General features: G+C 42.4%; 1 protein-coding gene across 2 annotated transcripts in view; it reads right to left on the minus strand.

Annotated features, from left to right (window-relative positions):
- Positions 1 to 1352: 1352 nt before the first annotated feature.
- SERPINI1 (serpin family I member 1) overlaps positions 1353 to 23949 on the minus strand; it is a 44356-nt gene continuing 21759 nt past the window's right edge. The window contains exons 3-10 of one of the 2 annotated variants that reach the window (XM_072933101.1): positions 21647 to 21914; positions 20154 to 20384; positions 17507 to 17701; positions 16552 to 16756; positions 9496 to 9593; positions 4543 to 4629; positions 3265 to 3354; positions 1353 to 2123 (exon numbers count right to left, since the gene is read on the minus strand). In XM_072933101.1, coding sequence (XP_072789202.1) covers positions 2047 to 2123; positions 3265 to 3354; positions 4543 to 4629; positions 9496 to 9593; positions 16552 to 16756; positions 17507 to 17701; positions 20154 to 20384; positions 21647 to 21896 — 1233 coding nt within the window. In that variant the 5' untranslated portion in view covers positions 21897 to 21914 and the 3' untranslated portion in view covers positions 1353 to 2046. 2 annotated transcript variants of the gene reach the window in all.

Below are 23949 nucleotides of genomic sequence, written 5' to 3' on the forward strand. Positions count from 1 at the left end.
CATTCAGTGCATTTGCCTGATATCCTCTATAAACCCTTCTGCCTGGCAGCTGTCCTTCCAAAATTCAAAGCTCCAGCTCAAATCTGTTTTCAGCCCTTCCTTTAGTAAGGAATATATACGTTGCAAGGAACTGATAGAAAGAAAAGGCAAAATTGGTCAGGAAGAACTTTTGATGGACTGAAAATAAACACAACTGAAGGTTTCTCATGTCCTTCTCAGACAGTGACCACAAAAATAGCCTGAAAAAAATGTTAAAAAGCTTAAAACAGTTTCTCCTAAGATAACCCACAGGAGATCCTCAGCATATGGAGATGTCTACAGACATGAGGGGATGTCCACGGAGTTATTTAAATGTGAAGAACCAGCCCTTGTGTAACCCACAGCAAAGCTCATTTTACCTGCAGTGAGGCAGTTCTTGTCTTGGTAAAATTAGCCCCTGTTCCCTCTGAGCAGCACTCCCCTTTCCCTCCACAGCATAACACTTTTAGCTACACAAAGCAAAAATTACCATTTTCATCTAAATTTGAATACAAAACTGTCTTACCAAGTCCAGACTATAATACAGCAAGGTAACAAGCACCAGACTTGGGAACCCCATTTGTGAAACCATTCAAGGAGGCAGGGCTGGAAATGTGTTCAAAAGCTCTTTTTTCCAAGGGAGCATTCCCAGCCTGCACAGAGAACATCCCTCACGTCCTGGTCTGACCTGCAGGAGCTCCACCAGCAGCAGAGGAAGACTGAACAATGTGTCAGATTTTGGAAGTTCTCCTTGCATGAATAACTTCGGGAGCTCTGCTGTCCTGAAGTGACTGATTGCCAGGGAAGCCTGTAACTGCCCTTCAGCCAAAATCCATTTGTTCCCATAGAATTCCAAAGAGAAAACTCCTACTGACTAAGAAAACCCCATTTATTATCCAAAGGTTTGTATTTGTGATCTGTTTCTAAAGAGCTCCTCCCTCCTTTTCTCCTATTCTCTCTCACCTTGTTAATAACCTCTGTTCGTGTTTTGCACAATGAGGAAGGAAATAATTATATGTCTCTCTGCTGACAGTGGGTACTGCTCCCCCTCTTCCAATGGAAACAGCAACTAATTCCCCTGCTAATATTTCCTTCTGCTAGGTGTCATTCGCCTCTCTGTCAACCTGTTTTCAAGGAAAAATTAGGAAATGAAAATGATGATGTTGTTCCTTTAGATATTTATTTATGAACTGAACATTTTTAGACACTTAATTTAAGTCAGGGTGTTTTTGTTTTTTTGTTTTGTTGAGAAAGAACATTCTAGAGCCCAGAAATGAGATATCAAAGAGTAGAACTGATGTGGGGGGAGAAAAAATATGTCCACACAAATGCCATTACTAGTGAACTCCTTTACTTCAGTCACACACAGAGCTTTCTACACTGACAGGTCTCAAATATTCATGCGATCGGGTTTTATTGGCATCAACACTTAGGGGGTCAGTGGCAGTCACATGCAGGAGCATCCAGAAAAGCAGCACTCGAGAATCACATGGGAGAGTTCACACAAAGTTCTACCACAGGCAAGAATCAAATCCACTGGGCTCAGTTAGTTCCATTTTCTCTGCTCTAGCAGCGCATCACAGGCTGTGATGTCCCTGCTCTGCCAGGGACAGGATCAGATCACAGTGTCCACATGTGCTTCTTCAGCTCCAGAAATGCCCACCAAGCTTTGCCATTTGCATTATTCAGAGCTGCACACATTCTGCTCCTGTCTCATTGATCAACTCAATCTTTGGACTGTTAAAAAAAATTACAAATGATGGATTTGCAGTTCTCTGCTTTACAACCCACTAGAACAAGAAACAATTGTTGACATGTACACAACTTTATTTTAAGGACACAGCAATCACAATGACAGAAACAGAACCATTACTTTAATACTGTAAGCTTTCCTCTGGGAACTGACTTGCACACAGTTAGATCCGAAAGCGTTTTGAAACAGTATCTTGGGGGAAAACACGGCAAACCTTAAATATATTAACTTCAAACTTTATGTGCTTATCTCCTCCTTTTGGTAGCCGGTGGCAGTTAAAGCTTTTCAAAGTCGTGGCCACTGGAATTCATTGCCTCGGGGTGCATTACCCTTCCCATGAATAACACCGTACCTGTGGAGAAAGTGGGAAAGGAGGGAGGGAGGGAAAGGTGTCAAAAGCAGGAGGAGCTGAGGAGTTAAGATGATGAATACCAACCATAACTTCCAGAGCAGTGCTGTATGATTGTTATAGGAACAAATGTCTCAGAAAGTGGGACAGGAAATGGCTCAGGAGCTCTGTTTGAAGACAACAACCAAACCTGAGCACTTCTGGAGAGGAAGGGCAACCAACAGGATTTTTTTCAAAAGGTTTCCAGCCCCAGATCTCTGGATTAGTAACAAGCTTTGAGGCTTTAGCTACAGTTGTTGACAGCTTTTCTTTCCACATGCAACAAGGGTTCTGCAATTTTAAGAACTGTCCCAAAGCGACCAAGTTCCATTCTGTCCTGATTTGAACTTTTCCTTTTGGGAAGATTTTTGGATGTGGAGTGGCAATAAAGGCCAGGTAGCCTTCTCTAGATATATTTTCTATCTAATGTGTCTAAAACTGTAATAATATTTAATTTTAAAACCCTAGGAGTTGGCACCCCGCTTTGCTTTCAGCTGGGATGGAGTTTGTGGGAATGAAGTCCCACAGGTGACTCTCCCTAAGCAGACCCATAAAAACCCTGTGGATGCACAGCAATGTTTTATCAGCCAGTCACATCCACATCATTACAGCAAATTACAAATACCAGACTCAGGAATTACTTAATCCTTGCCCCTTTTGCTGGTGAGTGCTGCTCTCATCCCTCACCTGCTACAGAGCACTTGAAGAGCACAACAGAATTATTAGAATTATTCCCAGCTGTAATGTCCCTCCATTATGCAAATCATTTGGTACTGGAACATATTTCACTGGGCTGACTGCAGCCAAGCTCTCAGGAATTGCAGTGATTATGGATACTCAGGGCAGAAACGCTCTGTTCTCACAACAGAAATGGTGAATTTTTCTCTTCTGTGAGTGTTTTTCAGGGTTGTATCAGATGTTGGTGTTTTATCTGGAGAAAGATTCAGGGCCATGGAAAAGGTGAGTCTTTCAATATTGGGTATTTTGAAACAAACTGAGGAAATGCATAATACAAGCCCAGTCCATTGGTCAAAACATGCAATTTTCCTTTTAACTGCTTGAAGAAGTGCTGTGAAAAACTCAAAGAAGTCTGCAATATTCTCACCTGTTCTTCTATTTCTGACCAAAAAGAAGAAGGGATGGTCCACTATGACCTGGGGATAGAGCACTGCCATTCTGCTGATGGCAATCATTCCTGGAGGAAACAGAACACAGGCAACTTGTCAAACAGCTCTGCCCCTTCTGCTCTTCAGCAGAGACCTTTGTGCAGCCCCTGAAGTCCCACACTCAGCCCCAAAACCAGCAGGGAAATATTCACTGGAAAGGAGAGAGACCTGCAGAGTAATTGCCTGTTCTGGCTTTGAGAATGATTAACAATGCAGAGTGCTGCAATTTCCCAGGCTGAGGGAGCAGCATATAAATTCTAAGGTCCAGAACCTTCAGAGGAGTTGTGAGTCCTGCTCAGGCACAGAGGGAAGTGCACTGCATTAACCAGCACTGCTGACCTGTTTTACACAGTGCAGAGGGAAAGGGAACTCTTCATAACCAGGGGATATGCAAAAATTAAATGGGCTGATCCTGCAGCTTTTGGCTGGTGTTTTTAAATATTGCAGAGCTGAAGGTAAAATTAACTGTGAATCAGGCAGAATTTGGCCCTTTGTTATTTTTATTTGGAGGTGCACGGATTTCTCCAGGATGCTCTTACTAATTCCTGGTGTTTCATTTAGTTCTGAATTTTCACTCCACTGTTCATAAAGACTGGAGAATGACCACAGGGACAGTTGGGCACAATTCAACGCAGACCTGGCAAGAAATTCTTCCTTTCCTCAAAGACTGGCAAATAGAGGCAATCAGAAATCACCTGCTGACACATATGGGCAACAACTAGAACTTATTTTCATGTGACAATCTGGAAAGCGAGCACCAGCCCCCAGCTTTAAGAGGGGACAGCTCTGGTTGTGCATTCAGCATTTCCCATCTTGTGTTTCAAGACATGAGCTTATTAAAATGCAGCTGCCAAAACCACCCTCATCTCCTTCTAACTCTCCTGGATCAAATGCCTCTGACTATCTCAATTAGCAGGTGAAAAATGATGAATGCTCAAGCTCCATGAAGAAAACACAAATTGCAGTCGGTACTCTCCTGACAATCAGAAAATAAAGGAGAGGTTTTTCACAATATGCTCAAAACTCTTGGTAAAACATGTTACAAAAATGTCAACACTTCTGATTTGCAGAATTCTCTTCTGCAAGCTGCACACTTGCTATGCTGTGTCTCCATGCTGCTATTTAGCTTTCCTGGCTGTACAGCAAATCAGTTGTAAAAAATTAATTAGCACAGAATACCAAGACATTTGATTTAATTCTGCTTTTCAGTCAGGTACCTGAGGCAGCAGCAGCTTCTGATCCTTCCTCATTAACTTCTAGAAATGCCTTGTGAAGTGCCTTTGCAAGGTAAAGTTCCTTGTTATCTGCAGAGGAAAGGGGAATATATTTCAAGTGGCTCAACAATAAGATTGAAGCATTTAAAGATCCCACCCCAAACAATGCCAAAAACCCAACACCATTATCCAGCTACTACACCAGGCAGGGAAGGAGAAGAGCTTTCTGCCATTAAAACACCTTCTGCCAAGACCTTTTAACAGCACCATTTACCTCATTCAGATTTGTAGTGCTCTCCTACACCATGGATATTAAAATAGCTCAGGACTGCCCAGAGCCCAGTACAGCAGAGAGGGTCAAAACAGCCTTTGGATACAAGATTTTAAATACAATTAGTGGGAAAAAAAAAAGATTATAGGCAAATACTAGACATAAAAAAATCTATTTCTGCACTAGGAACAACACAGGCTTCCTCCAGGAAAATGAGGTCTTTTCTTCTTCTATTATATTTACAAGAAGCTGAAGAGAAATATATATTGCAAGAACGACCACAGAGCTAGTTTTATTTCAGTCTTGTTTCTTTTCCATCCTTCTCTGTCAGTATTTCAATTTCAGTGCCAGCCTGCTCCTGCTGAAGTCAGTGAATGTCTCACTGGTTTTTGTGGGATGCTGAAGGATCTGCTCTATTGGAATACTCAGCAGCTGTAATAGCAAAGCAAGCCAAAGGCAGGAGGAGAAGCAGCAGCTGGAAAAGCCTTTCCCCAGCAGAGCTCATTTGCTGCTCTGTACACTCAGCACTGAATTAAACCTCCCAGCAGAGCTGCTGCGCTTCAACCACACCAACAAAAGCCCCAAATCATCCCCTCAGGGACTGTGTGCACTAAAACATAGACAAAGCTGCTAAAACTGGTACCAGGGCTAGACTTAGAGCTGGGATTGAGTTTCCACCCTGCTCCTTTAAACCATGGGAACTGCAGCACCCACTTGTCTTTAACATAAAGCAAAAATCTTAAATCCAAATACATTTTTACGTTCAATAACACATAGTAAGTGGGGAAACACCCACTTAGCCTAATCAGGTATTTCAATCACTTCTTTATTACTGCAGCACTGAAGCCTGATCCTGTGCCCTGTAACATTCACAGAAATATGCCACATTTTTTGCTCCCAGTGCTCTATTTTGCATAGTTTGGTGATGCTTATGGAACTCCAAGGTGTATTCCTGATGAGAAATAGCACCTCAAATGATTGGTTTCCACCTGGTGGGTTCAGAGCCCCTAATTCTGAGAGCACAAACACTGCTAACATTTGCAGTCAGGTATAAAAAGTTGCCTACTTGTGAATGCTTTCAGGATCTGAGTATTAAAACCAACATTTTAAGTTGGCAGGAACACAAGAAGTGCCACTGCAGATGAGACCAGTACACCCAGTTAGCCCAGCCCACTGCTCCAGCCATGGAATTGTTGCTTCACAAGAAAGTACAAAAAGCCCTCTAAATGAAAACTGCAGCACATTTGTAAGAGAAAAAGATCCTCTCAGCCAGCATCTGCCTTATAGCCTAACCCAAGTTTCTATACACAGAGTGCCTTTATTCAGTGCAGTATAGAGAGATCTGATTGCTCTGGAGCAATTTCATTTTTTTCAGTCCTGCCAATCTCAAGGAACACCCAGCACAGATCCCTGTGGTTAAGTTTTCCATGAAAGAAGCACTTTCTATTTGTTTTCCATTTGTTGCCTTGCACTTCATTGGATATCTTTGTCCTTGGATGATGAAAAGAGCAATTCCACATCCCAAATTACCTTCTCTAGATTCTTCTCCTTATATTGCTCCTATCACATCCTTCATTCATCTCTCCCTGCAGTGAATGAATCTATTTTCCTAGGAAAGCATAATGCTGTCCCTGAGAGTTCAGGCAGCCCTTCCTTTGCTCCAGGATGTGCCTGGCCCATCCCTGGCTGTGGTGCTCCCACCCCACACCCAACTCCTCAGGATTATCCCCCTTCCCCCATGGCTTTCACAGGGGACAAGCTGGGGCTCTCCTGAGCTTCTCCCATCTCTTCATTTCTCTCCAGGAGCTTCTCTGAATGTGCATTTCTCTAAGAACCAACCTGACTTGGTTGTGAACATCTCAGGGAAGTCCCCTGGGGGTTTGTTGCCAAAGTTTCAGCTTTGTGCAGGAAGGCTGACCCATGGGGAGTGGGAGGGAGCTGGAGCTGCCCCCTAATGAACACGACTCTGCTGGCACCACACTTCATTTGTCACTATCTCCATATGTCTGCAAACTCCCACTCAGCTGCCAACTGACTGCTCTGCAAATCTCATTTTTTAAAAAATACCATGTGGGTTTATTGGCTCTTCTTGCTTAGGTTGTCCCAGAAAAAATATATGGATGTCAGTCAAGACTTCCAAGAGTTATTTACTGGACTGATGATCTTCTAACTGCTTCATATTGTGAAAGGAAGTCACTGAGATCCCTTCATTGCTCACTGTCACCCAGGTCACCTTGTATTAAAAGCAGCTGCTTTTAAGGCTCTGTAGAACAGCCAGAAATATTATAACCAATTGAAGGGGAAGGGGAGTTTTAGTATTGAAATTTAGTTCAATGCTAAGTCTTCAGTGGTGTTAAAACACTCAAGCAACAAATTTATGTGATGTGATAAAGTCACAGTGATAACATCTCAAATAGCAGAGATGATTTTGGACACTGGATGGAATCAGATGAAAGTAAATAATGTCAAAGTCTTTTCTGAAAGTGAGAGTCAGAATGCAGCAGAGCTGACAGCCCAGCAGGAATCTCCTCCTACTCACCTGTGGCAATTGTCAAAGAAGCTCATTTCTGCCAGGGAGTAACATTTGCAAAGTGCATTAACACCTTCCCTTTGGCTGCTCAGAACCCAGACATTCCAGAAGGCAAAGCTGGTCCATCTGGGTCCATTTTGCAGCTTGAGGGGAAGCAGCAAAAAAAAAAAAAAAAAAAAAAAAAAAAAAAAAAAAAAAAAATCTAAATATTGAAAAATAATCCTGCAATTTAGTTTATACCCACTAAAGCCACAGGGAATTTTGCTGAGCTCACCAATCTGCCTGCAGCTGATGACAGGATTTGGGCTGCTGCTGAAATTGCAGGAGACTTTCCCTGGCAGCAATGCCAGAGCAACAGGCAGAGGAGGAGAGGATTTTTAAATGGACCAAATTTCTTTAAAATCTCTTTAGATTTGATTTATATCTTCCTAAATTAAGTGTCCACTTAAAGATTTTGTTGAAATATCTGCACGTAAGAGCTCATGAAGTGACAGATTTTCCAGAGGGGTGACCTTAGATGCACATAAACTTCCACCTTCCATTTCCTGATGTCCCATTCAGGTGTCTGTAAAAGTCAGCTTTAAACAATTTGCCTTCATGACTTATTTTCTCTTCCTCCATCCATATTTTAAATGATGAAAATTAGAAAGAAGGAAAGTACTCTGTATTTTAACCACTTAAAACTTCATTTAGACAGCATCAGCTGTGGGGTTTTCATTAAAGACATTACTTCAAAACCATTTTTTTCATTCTTAATTTACAAATAACCTTTTCATGCCCAGGTGGAACAACCTACTTTCAGTGAAAAGCAGGAAAGCTACAGTAAAACTCATGAATTTTCTCTATACACTGCTGTATACTTAAATAACAAGTAAATGTTTAAATGGCAGAGGAGTTAATTCAGTCATGCAGAACGTGGTGTTTTGATTTTGTACAGAACAATTGTCAGAAATACAAAACTTTAAATAAATCATTAGTCACGTGGATTAAGACACAAGCAGGTGATTCTTTCTGCCAACCTCTTGATAAGTAGATGTCCTTGATATATAAATGAATTTTACATGGAACTAAATAAAAGCCAGGTGCTGCCTTTGTGGTTCCCTGTGCATTCTCCATTCTCCTTGGAGCTTTTTCCTCAAGTAAATAATTTCCTATAAATAGACCAGAATTTAGAGGGAAGCTGACTTTTCTTTGAGCTGGCAGAGAAATTGAAGGTGTTTTTCTTCAGAAAAAAATGCTATTTCTTTGGAAAAGGGGTTTTTCATTTCAACTCTTTTCATATTAGCTAAAGCCAGTTTTCCCTCAGTTTCACTGGAAAAGTGAAGGTGGCAAACATGATAGACTATAAAGAATATTTCAAACTTAGCAAAATGAAAGGCTGGAAGATCACGAACGTTCCTCTGTGAATGAGGGAGGAAGTTTGGCTTTATTGGCAGAGCTTTGGGGCACCCAGGTGTGACTGTCCCAGGTCAGACAGAGGAGAACAGGGACTTCCCACCTGCCTGAATGCTGAGGAATAACACATGCAGCTAAAAAACCCCAAAATCATACAGGTGCCACTTCAGTACAGAGCAGCTGTGGCTGCCCCATCCCTGGCAGTGCCCAAGGCCAGGCTGGACAGGGCTTGGAGCAGCTGGGACAGTGGAAGGTGTCCCTGCCCTACAGGGGGTGGAATGAGATGTTCTTTACAGTTTCTTCCAACCCAAACTATGTTGTGACTCCATGAACAGCTTTAGGAGGTATTAAAAGCATAAATATCTCGCTTCCACATGGATTTTTCAAGATATTGGATATTTTAACTGCTGTTCAATGCAGGTGGCATTTGTGAGCAAATTGCTTTTATCTCCAAACTCTTCCTTCCAGTGCTGCTTCCAGGTATCTGGGGAGAGGAATTAATTGTGCAACAGCTCAATGCTCCTCATGCTGGGAACAAGCAGCACTGGAGACACAAAGTGACTCCCCTGGGGTGTGAATCCCACCTGCCACCCAGGCACTGCAGCCATGCACTGCTCCAGAGTGCAGCTGCCTCTGGCAGGGGATCACACTTTGTCTCCATTTCTAATGAGACCCAGGTCAAGAACACTCAGAGTGAACTTTCCCAGGTGAAAAATGTGTTTCCTCATCTACCTTGAGAGACAAGACAAGAAGTTCTTACCAGACATGGCAGTGAGGTCAGCACTGCTGCTGAACAGCTCTGTAATTCCCAGACCTCTCCAGACATCCTTCAGATCAATTTCCTGTTCTACTGTGAACCTGGAGGATGGAAGAGAACATTACAAAAAGCCAGATGTAAGCACTACTTACAGTTATTAGAAGATTAAATTTTCTAGGTGAAAACACCAAGATAAATAATGCAAAGTGGGAGATCTGGTGCTAGTGACACCTTCCAAAAATGCTTATAAACAAATGAGTTTACTCACAGCTGGATTTTTCCTAATACAGAAGCAATCAAAAATATGCTAATGGTATGTGCAGCCCCCTGCCCATAAAACTGCAGAGCAAAATTATGCAGCAGCTAATGGAAATGCTTACTTTTTACACAAGAGGTTTTCTGTAAAACCTGAATTTAATTGTGCAGATACCAGAACAGAATATCAAATGAGGCAGAGGACAGCAGAACTTCCCAGAGAGCTGCTGGCAAAGGAGTAAGAAAGATACTCCATTTTCACTTTGATAATAGAAGAAAGACCAGCTATGAATATGAATATAAAGCATTGCTGATTCAGCTTCTAATTAGTGTGGTGGCACAATTGTAATTGGGTTTTGATTGTGAGTAAAGAGCAGGGAAAACAAATAGCTGTTGATGTAAATGCACTAAATGTAACCTGGCAAAAGCCCTGTTCTAGGCTGGGTTTGGACAAACTCAGATCTGTCCTGAGGGCAATATTTTGGGCAACCTGGGATAGTGGAAAACAACCAGAAGCTTGTCCCATTTACAGACTGATTTTCAAACATTGTAAAAGCTATGCCTGGTGTCAGTAGAAGGGAAAAAAAGAAAAAAGACCTTTATGCATGGCCAGACTGAGACTGGACAGCTGGAGAAACACAGAAATATGGCAGAAAAATATGAGTAATGGCAGCTCTGAGCAGAAAATATCAGATGGCCACAGGCTGACACAGGAGAGTGACTATAATCCTTGTGAGGGGTGAGTTCTGGGTGCTCTGGAGAACGAGCAATGAATTCTCAGTGATTTACAACGTGCTGGCTGTAGCTGTCCAACACAAACACGGTCTGTAGGAGGCTGCTCTGGTTTGTTCTGGTTTCTGCAGCCACTGAGTCAGACACAGCCACAGCTCAGTCCTTGGTGATGGGGCACACAAGTGCTAGAACCACAGAAATGAGCTTCTGGGCATGTCCTTTTTTGGGATTGAACTCCCCAGCTCCATGGAAGAACAATATGTTCTTTTCTAGTGAAAGTCTGCCCAGAGCTGTGGGCAGGGCACAGCTGATGAAGAGATGAGATGTCCAACACCTTGGCATGCACCAGCCTTGGCAGCCTGAAAAAGAATCATCTGGACATCAAACAGAACTGGATGAGAGTCAAGTGGATCTTCCTCACTTACACAAACCTGAAAAGAATCCAGTACATAATCTACTTCCATAATGAACTTAGAAACACCACTAGAAGCCAAAAATCTGGGGTGGAATGGATATCATCCAGAATTATCATTATCCAGAGAATAATTTCAGGACTTAAAATAGGATCTGGAGATAGCTCAGCACTGATAAATCACTGGTGGCATCAGCAGTGTTCATGCACTCTGTCCAGACCAATTCCAGGGCATGCACGGAATAAAAACACAGGAACTGATTCTTGTGGTTTTATTGCCTTGCAAGTTCTCAAAAGAATCAGAAGAGACCAGCAAAACTTCAAGTACTGAAGAAGCTTCTCATGGTGTTCTGCATCAGTTACTGTGGTAAGAAGTCTACAAGTTGCTCATTCAATCAAATTTCCCTGACCTTCAGGCTCCAAAACTAAAACCACTTTTATTCTCACAACACACCTGTAAAACATGTCCACAACGACTTTAGAGACTTTGGTAAAAACCCTAAAAAAGATGAATTGAGACTTGATTCCCAATGCTAAAGTTAGTACAATCCAGTCCAGAGGTCCTGTCTGTCCACATTAAAGAATTCCACAGGAAATAAACTCAGAAATATTTTCTTCTACGTTATATTTACATTGAAATGTTTTGAAAACCACTTCCAACTATACCTACTTTACAGAGAATGCAAATGAATGTTAAAATGCATTTTATAAAAGTTTCAGAGCTGTCTGTTTCCCTTTGTGGTTTTTGTTTCACCCCAATATTAAATGCATCAAGCTTTCAACGCGATTTAGGTGGAAGCAAGCAGTGTCAAATTCAGTGGCAAATCCTGAGCAGCTGCATGAGTGAAGGGCTGCCCAGCATCTACAGAGGTGAGTTCCTGCTTTTTTGTGACCAACAAAACACACCAAAAATACCACATCAGCTGTAAAGATAGCAAATGATCCCTTTATGAAAATAAACCTAATTATTTCCCTTCTTGGAGTTTTGTCTCGTGGTAAAACCCCACTCTAAAGAGATCTCCCCTCTTTCCTCACATGCTCTGAAAAGCAGGGAGATCAATTATTAATGAGATTTCCAATATTTTAGCTGACAACAGGACCAGCCTTTTCTCAAAAGTAACAGGGCAGCTTCCACAGTCTGAAATTTAATTTCAGGCTCTCCAATTCGACATAAACATTCAGCAGGAGTTACTCCTCAGTCAGATTTGGATTTCTGTGCACTCCTTACAGACTTGCAGTGAGGATGATATTCAAAATCAAAGCTGACAACCTGGAGCACAGAACTGACATTCCAGCTCATTTCCCAGGCTCTGGGAATGTTGAGCTCCACCACACTACCCCTGACACTTGGTTATTTGCACTGTTTGCTGCATATCATCAACCAGATAGTCATTTTTGATTTCCCCCACCATCTTTTAGATGCTTCTGATGCTAAAAATACTCTGAAAAACTTTAAGTTTCTCAGAGATTTAAGTACTTCAGATTTAAGTACTTCAGTATCAAAAATCATGGAATAGTAGCAAGTGAGAGCTTTAAAAACCACAAAGGGATATCTGCAAAACAGACACTGAAGAGAAGATTAGGTAGAGAAACCAGCAAGTCTCTGGAGATTTTAGAAGAGAATCAGGACATTTTAATGAAATTTAAAACTTGCACAAGCATTAGAATAAAATGATGCATTTATGTCACTGAAATTCTGTAGTTAAGCACTAACATTCCACGTCGGGCCATCTTTCTTCTATTTTAGAGCCTTATAAGAAAGAAAAAAAGATGTGTTCATCTTCTATGGTGTCATGCAACCCTTAAAACACTAAATTTTCTGTGATTTTCAGGAGCCAAGGAGGATGAAGGTACAGGGTCTACTCATCCAGGAGAAGGCAACTGCAGCCTGCAGTGATTCATCCAAAATGCCATCATTTCAAAAATTCCTGAGGGTTCTGAGTGAGCCAAAGCAAGACAATTCCAGGTTTTCAGATTGGTTCTGAGGGATGAAATCCTGCAGAAGGACGGGCAAACAGAGGAAGGGCTGCAGTGCCTGACATCAATATTCCTGCTTGTGATGCCCTGTGCAGGCTGCCCTGGAGCAGAGGCTGGGCAGAGTTCCAGAATAAAGCAGGGATTTATTAAAGGATCTCCTCCATGGATCCACCTTGGGCAGCACCAGAGCCCAGCCAGGGCTGCACCCAAATGACCCAAAATGGCCCCAAAATGCACGAGCGCTCCCGGGGGCTCTCCCTGGGATCAGTTCTGCTCCATTGGCACCTTGGAGTTCATTGTCCCATTCCAGCTTCAGCCCAGGCAGTCCCACCCTGCTTGTTTTTCTCTCTCCAGCCCACGGTGTTTGTGCTCCTGGGCTGAGATTTGGATCATTTGTCCTTGGTGCCCAGCTGGAGCAGGAATTGTTTTGTCTCCTGCTCTGTGAGGAGAGCTCAGCATCCCCTCATGTGAAGCCCAGACCCACACACTAAAGCAGCACAGAATGTGAAACATATAAAAGCTAAACCTGAAGCATCACTTGGAGAACAGGCCCTGGGGACTGAGGCACTGTTGGCACCCGGGCTCCAGTGCCAGCTCCTATCAGTTCCAGCATCCTGGCTGGAATTTCAGCCAGCTTGTCCCCAGGTGCCAGGAGCAGCCTCCACGATTTAGTACTCTGAAAACAAACAAGCAAGAGAGCAGAAAAACCCCACTAACAACAAAACCTGGCAAAAAAAGAAATAAAAAATAAACCCCATTCAGCTGCTCTGGGCAGGGAAAGCAGAGCAGGTTGTGGGTTTTTCTCTGGGAAGATCTTTCCTTCCAGGGCTGAATGTGCAGGAGTTGGGTGGGAATGTGTTCCAGTGGAGTTTTGTGCCTCTTCTGTGGTTGGATCTCAAGGACAACCAGCACTGGTCCATTCCTCATCAAAAGGTTACAAAGTAAAATCAGAAGGCTTAAAGATTCTTTTTCTTCATTTTGGTTTGGATTTATATTGGGTTTTGTGAGGTGGTTTTAGTGCTTGCTGTTTTTTCTTTTAAAGAAAACAACCTTCAGCTAACACCACTTATCATTTTGGCACCATCTAAAGATTTTGAAGCTATTTTAAATACACAAAAAAAGCAAGAAGGTTGTTACAGAAATTTGGGCACACTGGAACAATCCTAAAGAGGGGATCTGCAAACTGTAGCACCACTATTAGGTACCAGCTCCTCCCATGCTCTTCAAGTAATTTATGTTGGAGAGACAGCTTTGTAAATTAGATTCATGGTCTGTTTCACTCCTATGCAAAAAGTGGATTAAAATGTTGATCATTTTAGTCTGGGTTAAACTGGAAACAATGATTTGGAAATGAAAATGAGAAAGTATAATTTAACCATTCCATACAAATCTCTCCTTTGCCATTAAGAGGAATAATACACAATTTCATTTGCACACAGATAATGCAGGCAGAAATTGCAAAGTTGTGATTAACTCTGCTTTGGCAAGTCATTCAGTGCCATTACAAATGTATAAGTTTAAAAAATGTTCACTTTATAATTGGATAGCATCTCTCAAGATATAAAAATTTAATTTTATTCCAGTGCTGCATTCTATTTCTCAGTGGACAGAGCCTGGAGGCCACATTTCATAACATGCCTTTCTGAGTCACAACATCAAATATTTATGAAGTGTTTATTTAGAGCATTGACAAAATCCTGTAGATCACCTCTGAATCCCTAATGGGAACCCCACACCTTGGGAGCATGCAATTAACTCCTGGATTTTCTGTAAGGAGACTGCGGAATTCCTACCCAATTCCAAGCTCAGGACAGTTATCTTTTGTAATCTGAAAACACTGAAGGTGATCAGCATGTGTTTCTACCTCTACAGGTTTGCCTCTGTATGGCTGAATTTGCAAGTGTTTATCCCATTCTTTGAGGTGCTTGGACAAGAATCAAGCAGCCTGATGGCAGAATAAATAAAGATGTTTTATGATCACACAAACCCCAGGCCTCAAATTCTCATGTGAAAACCTGGCTCCAGAGAACCCGGGAGTCTCTGCAAACAAAACCCCAAATCCCCAATAAAAACTGAATCCAAGCTATAATTAAATAATAAATCAAACATATTAATTATGTTTTCAATGCCATTCATGTGCTTAGATACCCAAGATACTTCAATATGGAAACTGTTTTTCACAGATTTTCTCCCTAATCAATGGAGGATCTCCATAATCTGCTGTGGATCTCCCACTCCAGGAATTCTTGGAGAGAAGATGCCCAACTTCAGCAACTGTGCACAGGCTGCTGTCCCAGGTATAGAAGGATGGAAGAATCCTCAGATTTCTCTTCTCATTCACACCTAGGTTTGCCCAGGCCTGCAGGAAAAGCAGCCTAAGAGAAAAATCCCCTCCCATGTGTCCTAGTGGACTCTGAAGCCTCTGGGACGTGAAGCTCCAAGAGAAAACAAACAAGAAACAAATCCCAGAACAGAGTGCAGCAGGTTCAGTCTGTACTAAACCTGCAGTGCAGCTCTTTGCTGCTCTTCCTGCTTCTTCAAAGGAACTGGGGCTTAAATAAGAGATAAACTCCTACTATGGGGACTGAAAAACAGCCCCAAAATGCTGCTGGACCCTCAGCACTCTGCCTTTAAGCTCTACAGAAAAGTGGAGTCCATCTCAATTTAGGATCAGGGCATGCTGACAGCACCAGTCCATCTCAACCTAATTTATCCTGGCTGGCCTGTCTATTGTGCTCAGCTCCTGGACAGTGCTCTCTGCTCTGGAAAGGGAGCTGATGGACTGCAGGAACAAGCTCAGACCTCCAGACACCTGAAATCAAAGAACTGTTTTCATGATTTAAGGATTCAGTCGAGTTTATTTTTTCTGCAGCCACGTAACCACTGCACAGCACCACAAAAATAGGAGGAGTGGAAGTGATTCCTTTCAGAGATGGGCTCTGTTCTTACATAGACACTGCCATGAAATCATCATGAATCACTTGAAGGACAGCGTGGTCCAGCTGTACATTATTAGTGACATTTAGTAGTAAATAACTCTGCTACCAAGCCAGGCAGGGAACGGGCACGAGAAATATCTGAGAGTGGATGAAGCAGGATTCCAGGAAAGAGCCTAATGCTGTATTGTGGGCAAATCTGCCCTGAGCACACAGCCTGTGTCTGCAAATGGACTGACAAATTTCAGCCCTTCTGGTACTGATGTCTTCTTGTTCTTTGCTGCTCTAAGGAGAAAAAGCAGCACTTCTTACAGCTGGTAAAAAAACCAACCCAAAATTGACTGGAATTACCCCTCAACACTCAACAATTTGTATCTGCACAGACACACACACACCACTAGAACTCCTGAAAATAGCAGCACACAGAAACCTAATTAGCACCTAAATGAAACATTTGGTAGTTCAGACTTCCAGTATTTCTGTGGCTCCTATCTAAATGGAATTTATCCATAACGAGTTCTGCACGACTCTGAGCACCATTCTGGGTGGATGTGCTTCTGAGAGGGATGGAGCTGCTGAAATAACCCTCCCTCTGCACTGCACCCCCAGGCCCTGCTGCCAGACCACCCTCCTGTGGCTGCTGCAGCACTCCAGGCTTGAGCAGGACAGTCCAAGTGTTCCCTACCCTGCTCCTCCATCACTGGGGATGCAATTCCCCCTTCCAGTGACATGGGAGCACGCTCTCACCTTGGCAAATACACTTCCACTTTTTGCTTCTTCACAGAGTTAGCCCATTCATTAATCAAGGAGGCCTTGACCAGTGGCTCCAGTGTGGCCAGGGGAACCTCCTGCCTGGAAAGGACAATCATCATGCTGATCTCATCCCCCTCATAGGGGATTTCCAGGACCTGGTAGATCCCTCCTGCTTCGTTGGAGCCATCACTGAACTCTCCTAGAGGAGACAAACAACAAAAACCCCGTTAGAACAAATTTCTTTTGTCTTTTTTGTATTTACTTGTTACTGGAACTAAAAATTACCCTCTTTATTCTATATAAAATTAGTTTCTTCATCACAGAATTTCAGGCTTACATTTGATTTCTTACAGAATACAAGCTCAAGCAATCAGACTGTTTGTACATAATCACAGTTCTGGGACACAACTTTCAGTGGTTAGGCAGAGAAGAGCCTAAAATTTAAGACTTTCAGGGAAATGGGCAGAGTTTTTTATTCAGGAAAGAGGATTTTTCAGTGATGAGATTGAGCAAAACGCTGCCAGACATTTTAGAATCCACTTGGAGCTCAAGCTCCAACTAAAAGTGATCATTAGTTCTGCTGTTCAAAGAACCTCTATTATACCAGTCCAACAGTAAAGAGCAAACATTCATTTGAATGTTTAGCACAGCACAAGAAAAATATTTCTGTGATAAGCAGGACTAGCTCAGGAATTGCAAAGAACTTAAATCCAATGGACAAACATTCTGAAATCCATCCTGTGGCATCAAGCAAGTCATTATAAGTGTTGCTACCAGTTATAATATACACATTAGGGGAATAAAAACCACACTCTGAATTCCCCCTTTGGGCAAACAGCACATTAAAAATTCTAGGTGGAAGAAGAGACAACAATACAAATGGATATTGCTGCAACAAACCCATTAAGTGAAGATTTAGTAGCTCTAAATTGCTAAAGGTCTAACTCACCGTAGTAGAACTCTCCCTGTTGGTACATCATTGGAATTTGCACTTCACTTTCATCATCTTTAGTGAAAGAAAAAGTTCTGGTATTTTCAGGCCTGAACTGTGATTTCCAGTTGCCTTTAAAGTAGATTGCATTGATGAGAGCCAAATGAGTTAGAGCACCAAAGTCTCTTGAAGACACAAAATCTTTGATCATGCCTAAAAAGAAACCCAGCTGTCAGTCTGCATGTCAAAGTGAGCATTAAATCCAAACTTAAGGCAGCTTGAAAAATGCAAGAAAATAAAAAGCAGTGTTAACATGTAATTTCCAATTCAGATGTTTCATTAAATCTCCAATTAAAGTCCCAGTGTTTTGTAAACCTAAATCACAGTGGAGGTGTGTAAACCCTCCCATCAAGTACGTGTTAGGCAACTGTTTCTTGATCACTACTAAATATACCCTACAAGGAAGCCACATGGAGAAAGGGTCACATTTGGAATGTTTACCCTGCTGCTATGAAACAGTTCAGCACTTCCATCTTAACATCAGAACTTGTACAAACTTTGGTTCTAATCCAAAGCAGCACTTAAATGGGTGCTTGATTTAAAGGGGCTAAGTGCCCCCATTGCAGCTTCACCTGGGCCAGTTCTGAAGGAGCCTCAGTGATCTTCTGCTGAATTCCAAGCCAGGACTAAGCACCAAAAATCCACATAAATTCCCAGCATTTGTTCCAGTGGCAATAGCTCTTGAAAAGCAAAAGAGGAAAACCATCTAGCATCTGCTCTATTCATGGGAGGTACAGCAGCTGAGCATGGCAGCTGCTCTGCTCCTACTCCTGAATAAGTCATTTACATCAGAATGCAGTCTGGTACCTGCTGCAGCTCATCTCAAACATTGCATTTCACCAAAATCATTCCCACTTTGGTAAACTGGGTGCACTGACCAGATCAGTCACTGTTCTTCAGGAATTACAGCCTCCTTCAAGTTGTTTTTTTACTCACTTCTATTTTTAGCTGACATTGCAATGCAAAGTGCTAAAATAAACACATTCATCCATCTGATTATTACTCTTTAATCCATGGCTTAAAAAACAAATTAATTCTGCTTTCTGGAGCACATGATCCTGACTAACTGGTGTGAAATTTGTGTATCACAGGGCTGGATTTCTTCCGGGTTGATGTTTGTACTTCATTTTATCTCGAATGTTCTAAGGAGGGAGGTGTGACCAATACTCACTTGGAGTTGTAAAGAAGAAAAAAAAAAAAAAAAAAAAAAGAAAATATTTCCAGATTTCTATTTGGTGCTCATATTTCTTTGTTTTATCAGCCACATCTTGTAAATACATTAATGAAATGTTAAGAATTTTCCTGCCCAGAGAAACCTTTGATGGTTCTGTGTTCTGCTCTGAGCCTCCCATCACGCTGAACAGGCTGGAACAGAAACCTGCCCGTGCTGTGCCCCTTTCCCAAGGGGGAAATCAGAGAGAAGGGGATAAGCTGAGGGACTGGAACCATCCCAAAGTGACACCAAGAGCCCTCCAGCTGCCCAGGTGGGCCCTGCTTTTCCTTTTCCCTCAGACAGACACCACATCCATGGAAACCCTCTGCAATCTGCTGCATCACTTCCACCCAGCTATTTCTGCAGCCTGAGAGAAAGGGCAGTTTGTCAGGAACAGAATGGCTGCTGTGCTCCCTTGGAACAAACCAGACCATTTTCTAGAGGGAATAAAAGCATTACAGAAGGTGCTTTTCCACTCTGGAGCCGTGCTTTTTCATAAAGCATTATGGATTCTTAAGTGCTCAGACTACATGGGGATGTGTTAATTCCTTCCGGGTGATTCCAATCCCTCCAAATTCCCAGTGGTACAACTGTGGCAGAGCCAGAATTTCCTGAATTACTCCCAAAATCTCAACCTTCAGAGTGGGCCAGGGGAACCAGAATGAGCTGATCCCTGCACCAGGAGACTCCCAGATATGGGGGCTCTGCATGGATGCAGGAAATGCCACCTCTCTGGGAGCTGCCAAGCCAAGCAGCACCCTGCAGCTCTCAATGTGCATATTTACAACAGTAATTTTGTGCTTAACTCCCCTGCTGCAAATTTGTGTGGTGAAACTGTTGACAGCGTTCCTAAAATCAACTACCCTCTCAACATGCTATCTTCGTTTCCTCACACTGCAAAATATTACATTACACACTGATTTTGTGGTTCAAAATTATCTTTTCATTCCCTAGTATTCTATTTCTCAGTATCTTGTGAGTATGAGCTCCTCAGAGGAGTGATACTCCACACATCCAAAGCATGAGCCAATAACCTCTCTGCAGACAACTTTGCTCATCAATAGCAATACTATTTTTTAAAAAAAATAATTTAAAATACTATTAAAATGCTTACCACTAAAACAGTCTCATTCAATAAATGTTACAGATGGTAAGACCAGAGAACAAATATTCAAATAGATGCCACATGATTAACAATGACTAATATTACTTCTGACAGTTCATTCCTACACAGGAAAAAAATAGTAATACTGAAATTCTTCTCCAGGGAGGAGACACTTCAGTCTCAGACAGAACAGATAAAAGCCAAAGCACCAGCCCAGCATCACTGCACAAGTTGGGAAGCAGAAACACTTCCCGCAGGAAGCGCACAAAAGGATCACATGCACTTACTATTCGTGTGATTCTCCACCCATTTATTGATCTGAGTAGCAACAGCTGCACTTTGGCTGAAATCTACATTCTCTACTTCAGCTTTGAAGTATTTCTTCACCAGCTGCAGGAATTTGTCACTGACATGGAACCCGTTCTGCACGTAGAGGGAGTTGGCGATGTCCAGCACGTAGTGACTTTCTTCAGCAGTTGCCATGTCAGACAGCTCCTTCAGGAAGGCAAACTCCTCACCTGGGGAGGGAAAAAACACCTTCAGTGGTTCAGAAAGGAAAATTATTCCATGGCTTTTCTGCTGAAAATTCACCAAGATGTTTTACGTGAAGGAAAGTCATCTTTTTTAAACAAACTTGTTTCTAAGCCTACACACACCATGAGATCTGAAGGAATAATCTCCAAGATCATATTACTTAGAGCCTGTTTTTTCTACTAGCTCTAATTAGTCTAATTATTGAGGCATTTGAGTCCCATCAGAAACAAAGCTATCAACTGAAATCCTTTCTACAACAAAAGAGCAATTAAAAAAATTCTTCTTACAGGTCCAATTTCTAATTTTTGCCACCACAAATTCTTAACAGAACTTTTGTTCCATCTTAAATGCCAGCTAAGGAAAAATGAACTTCAAATCTTGAAACTAAGGACCTGCACAGCCTCTTTTGTGCTAAAAGCAGGTCTAGAATTTCCCAGGATCCTTAGTGGGGCTGTACAGAGTCCTTGGTGGGTAATGAGAGATCCTGAACAGGATTAAAGCAGTCTGCTTCAAAATCGGAAGCTTGTACTGCTGCATGAAGGTGAATTTTTTAATTTAAAACCCAAGAAAATAAACCTTAAAACTGATGGCAATGATCTATTTCAAGCAGAAATCATGGGAACACTTTCACTGAATGCCACACTCACATCCCAGAATAGTGAGCAGCTCAGAAGAAAAATCAACCGCACACCCCCCTCCACTACAGCTCAGGGATAATTGATTATTGTTTTAGAGACAAAATGGAGAACTCAACTGGTGCTGCAGCCTCCACAGACAGGCATCAGCTCTGCAGTAGCTCTGACAAACACAGTTTGATGTCTGTGTTCAGAAATTCCACCCCAAGATCCTTTCACTCCAAAGTCCAGCACATGGCACGAGTAAGAAATTTCATTCAGGTTTCAAATCAGTTATTTGGTTATCAATAGAATAGAAACAATTTTGCTGAAACTTCTGCTTTCCTTACCAGCTTTCACCATCATCCCTCAAAAGGAAGTTCCTAAAAAATCTCTTTCTAGAGGCCAAGGCAAGTTTATTTTGCAGCAGAAACCAATGTGAGCTGCAACTGTTGGAGGTTCAGGTAGCCCAGCCAGGGTTTTATGTCAGCATCTCTCAGCTCATGCAGAACTCACACATTTTTGAGCCTGCCCAGGCCATCAAAGCCACCAAGAAATGCAGTGATGAACAACCCATGGATGTGAGCAGGCCACAGTAATTAAGTAAGCAAGATGTGATGAAAAGGCCTCACCATTTTTCAGGCTGTCAAACCCCATGGAATGTCGGATTTCCTTCAGGGTGGTGCCATGGGCTCCCAGCTCCACCATGCCCATGGCTATGGCAATGCTCAGAGGGGAGAAGAGGATGTTCTCATCCTCCCTGCTGGCTCGCAGCTGGTTGTAAACGTTCACTGAGAGCTCAGCAATGGTTTCATCAGGAAAATTGGTCTTGAAGGCTTCGCTTTGCAAAGCAAGCAGAGACAGCAGTCCAAGGAAATACATGACTCGAGGTTTTAAGGTCTGCAAGATAAATTTGAGACAAAATGAGATTGTTGGATAATATAAAATTCAACTCAAAAGAAAGAAGAGTAGGCAACTTTTTAATCTTAAATCTGTGGGGGAAGAAAATCCCCAGAGTTCAATGCACAATGCAGTTACTTGGAGGAGACACTATTAAAACAGAAGTGATACTGTATTTTCACTCAAAAATAACCTCCTCCCTTATGTAATGATATGTTTGTGAAATCTTCCAGCCCCAGACCAACAAAACACTCACAGCTTCTACAGAGAAGGACCCCAAAAACAGCAACCCCTTCCCTCCTCTTTGGAATTGTGGCTGTTTAGAAGTGCTGACCTGGAACTGGTTTGGGTTTCTGCACTTTTCCACCAAGAAGACCCAGAAATCTGTTATTTCTTTCATTTGATCTTCCAGTAAGATGGGACTTATATAATTTATCTAAGTCCCTCGAAGCCCCCAACAGGTAAAACTGTTTCAAACACTGAGAGAGCTCCCTGACACCGGTGACAAAGTTATTGTTCTGTGATGTTGCTCAGTTGCAAAACACATGGCAAGCAGCCAAAAATTCTTTGAAAGAAAAAAAATAATCAATCATGCCTTAGTTACCAAATAAACCCCTTTTGTTAGTAAATAACAGTGAGAAGTTGGGTAGCTCTGCTAGCTGGAATCAACCCCCTCTCAGGGGATAAAGGGACTCTACAGTGAGAAAGATTCAACAGTGGGAACAAGGAAGGAAACTAAATTTAGAAAAGGGTTAGCACTGATGCTTCTGACTAATCCATCCCCCAAGCTTTGCTGAAATGCTCTGGGGTAAGCAACAGTTCTCACTCTGCCTCAGTTTAGCTCATCACACAACTACTGATAGTAGAATTCCAGCTCCTGGAGCAGGGAATGTGTAACTTCATCCTTCCATTTTTATTTCCCTTTAAACTCTGTGCTACCTTGGCATGCGACCCACTACTGCTGCAAGCCTTGGGTGAGAAGCAGCAACCACCAGAGCTCCTGTTCCAGCTCCTTCCCTCTGCCACTCTGCCTCCAAGGCACAGCAGAGCAAATCCTCCCGGAGCAGGGGGTTGGACAGGACAGGCTCAGAGCTTTACCCACAAGTGTTTACAAGTTGTTGTGCCAGGCTGCAGGGCTCGTCAGCACAGCTCAGATTTGTGTGAATGCTGCTGCTCCACAGAACCAATTTGCATGCAGGCAGCCCGAGTGCCTCTCCTTATGCTTCCCAGCAATCCTGGGGCTGCATTACCAGGTTTTATAGACGTGGCACAAAGTGAGCTTTATACAACATTTATATTCTGCATTTCATCTTCAAAGGCCTATGTAGCATTATCTAATTCACTCACACAGTGGTGAATGATCCATAATTTAAGTGTTATTACTCGCATTTTATAGCTGAGAAAATACAAAGAACAACAGGGTACACACACGTGCCTTGGCAGCCACTGGTGCCAGCACTAGTTAAGATTCCTCCTGTCCCCCAGCCTCCATCAGCCTTTTGTTCAGTCCTGAACTGAGAAAATTAAAGAGATGAACCAGTGCAGCAATCCCACATGGTTGAGGGGAAAAGGAGAGCCTCCCCTCTCCCCTGCCCCTCATCTTTCCCATGGCTCTTTCCACTAATGTAAGAAATATTCCCCTTCCTAAATTTCCAATAAATTATCTATGGTGGCATCACTTCACTTCTGTGGATTACTTGATCAATTTTCCTCTGATTCTTAGTAAGATAGCAAAAATATCCACTGAAGGCTCTTATTCTATTTAGGAACAGCACAGAAAAGTCATAGGAGCCTAAAGCACCAGCTCTAATCCTTCTGCCTGCATGTTCCAGTGCCCTGGCAGAACAACCCAGCACTCCACTGCTGCCCAGTGCAAAACACCAGTCTGAACACCAGTATTTATTTCAGAAACACTGAGACACTATTTATAACTTCAAACATTATCAACACACCACCAACTTCCCCAACAACTGCTTAACAGCAGCACATTTTTTTTTAACCTACCCATTTATAAATTATTGACTTAAGGATATTC

Source organism: Taeniopygia guttata, chromosome 9, assembly GCF_048771995.1.
Source record: "Taeniopygia guttata chromosome 9, bTaeGut7.mat, whole genome shotgun sequence".
Lineage (NCBI taxonomy): Eukaryota > Metazoa > Chordata > Aves > Passeriformes > Estrildidae > Taeniopygia > Taeniopygia guttata.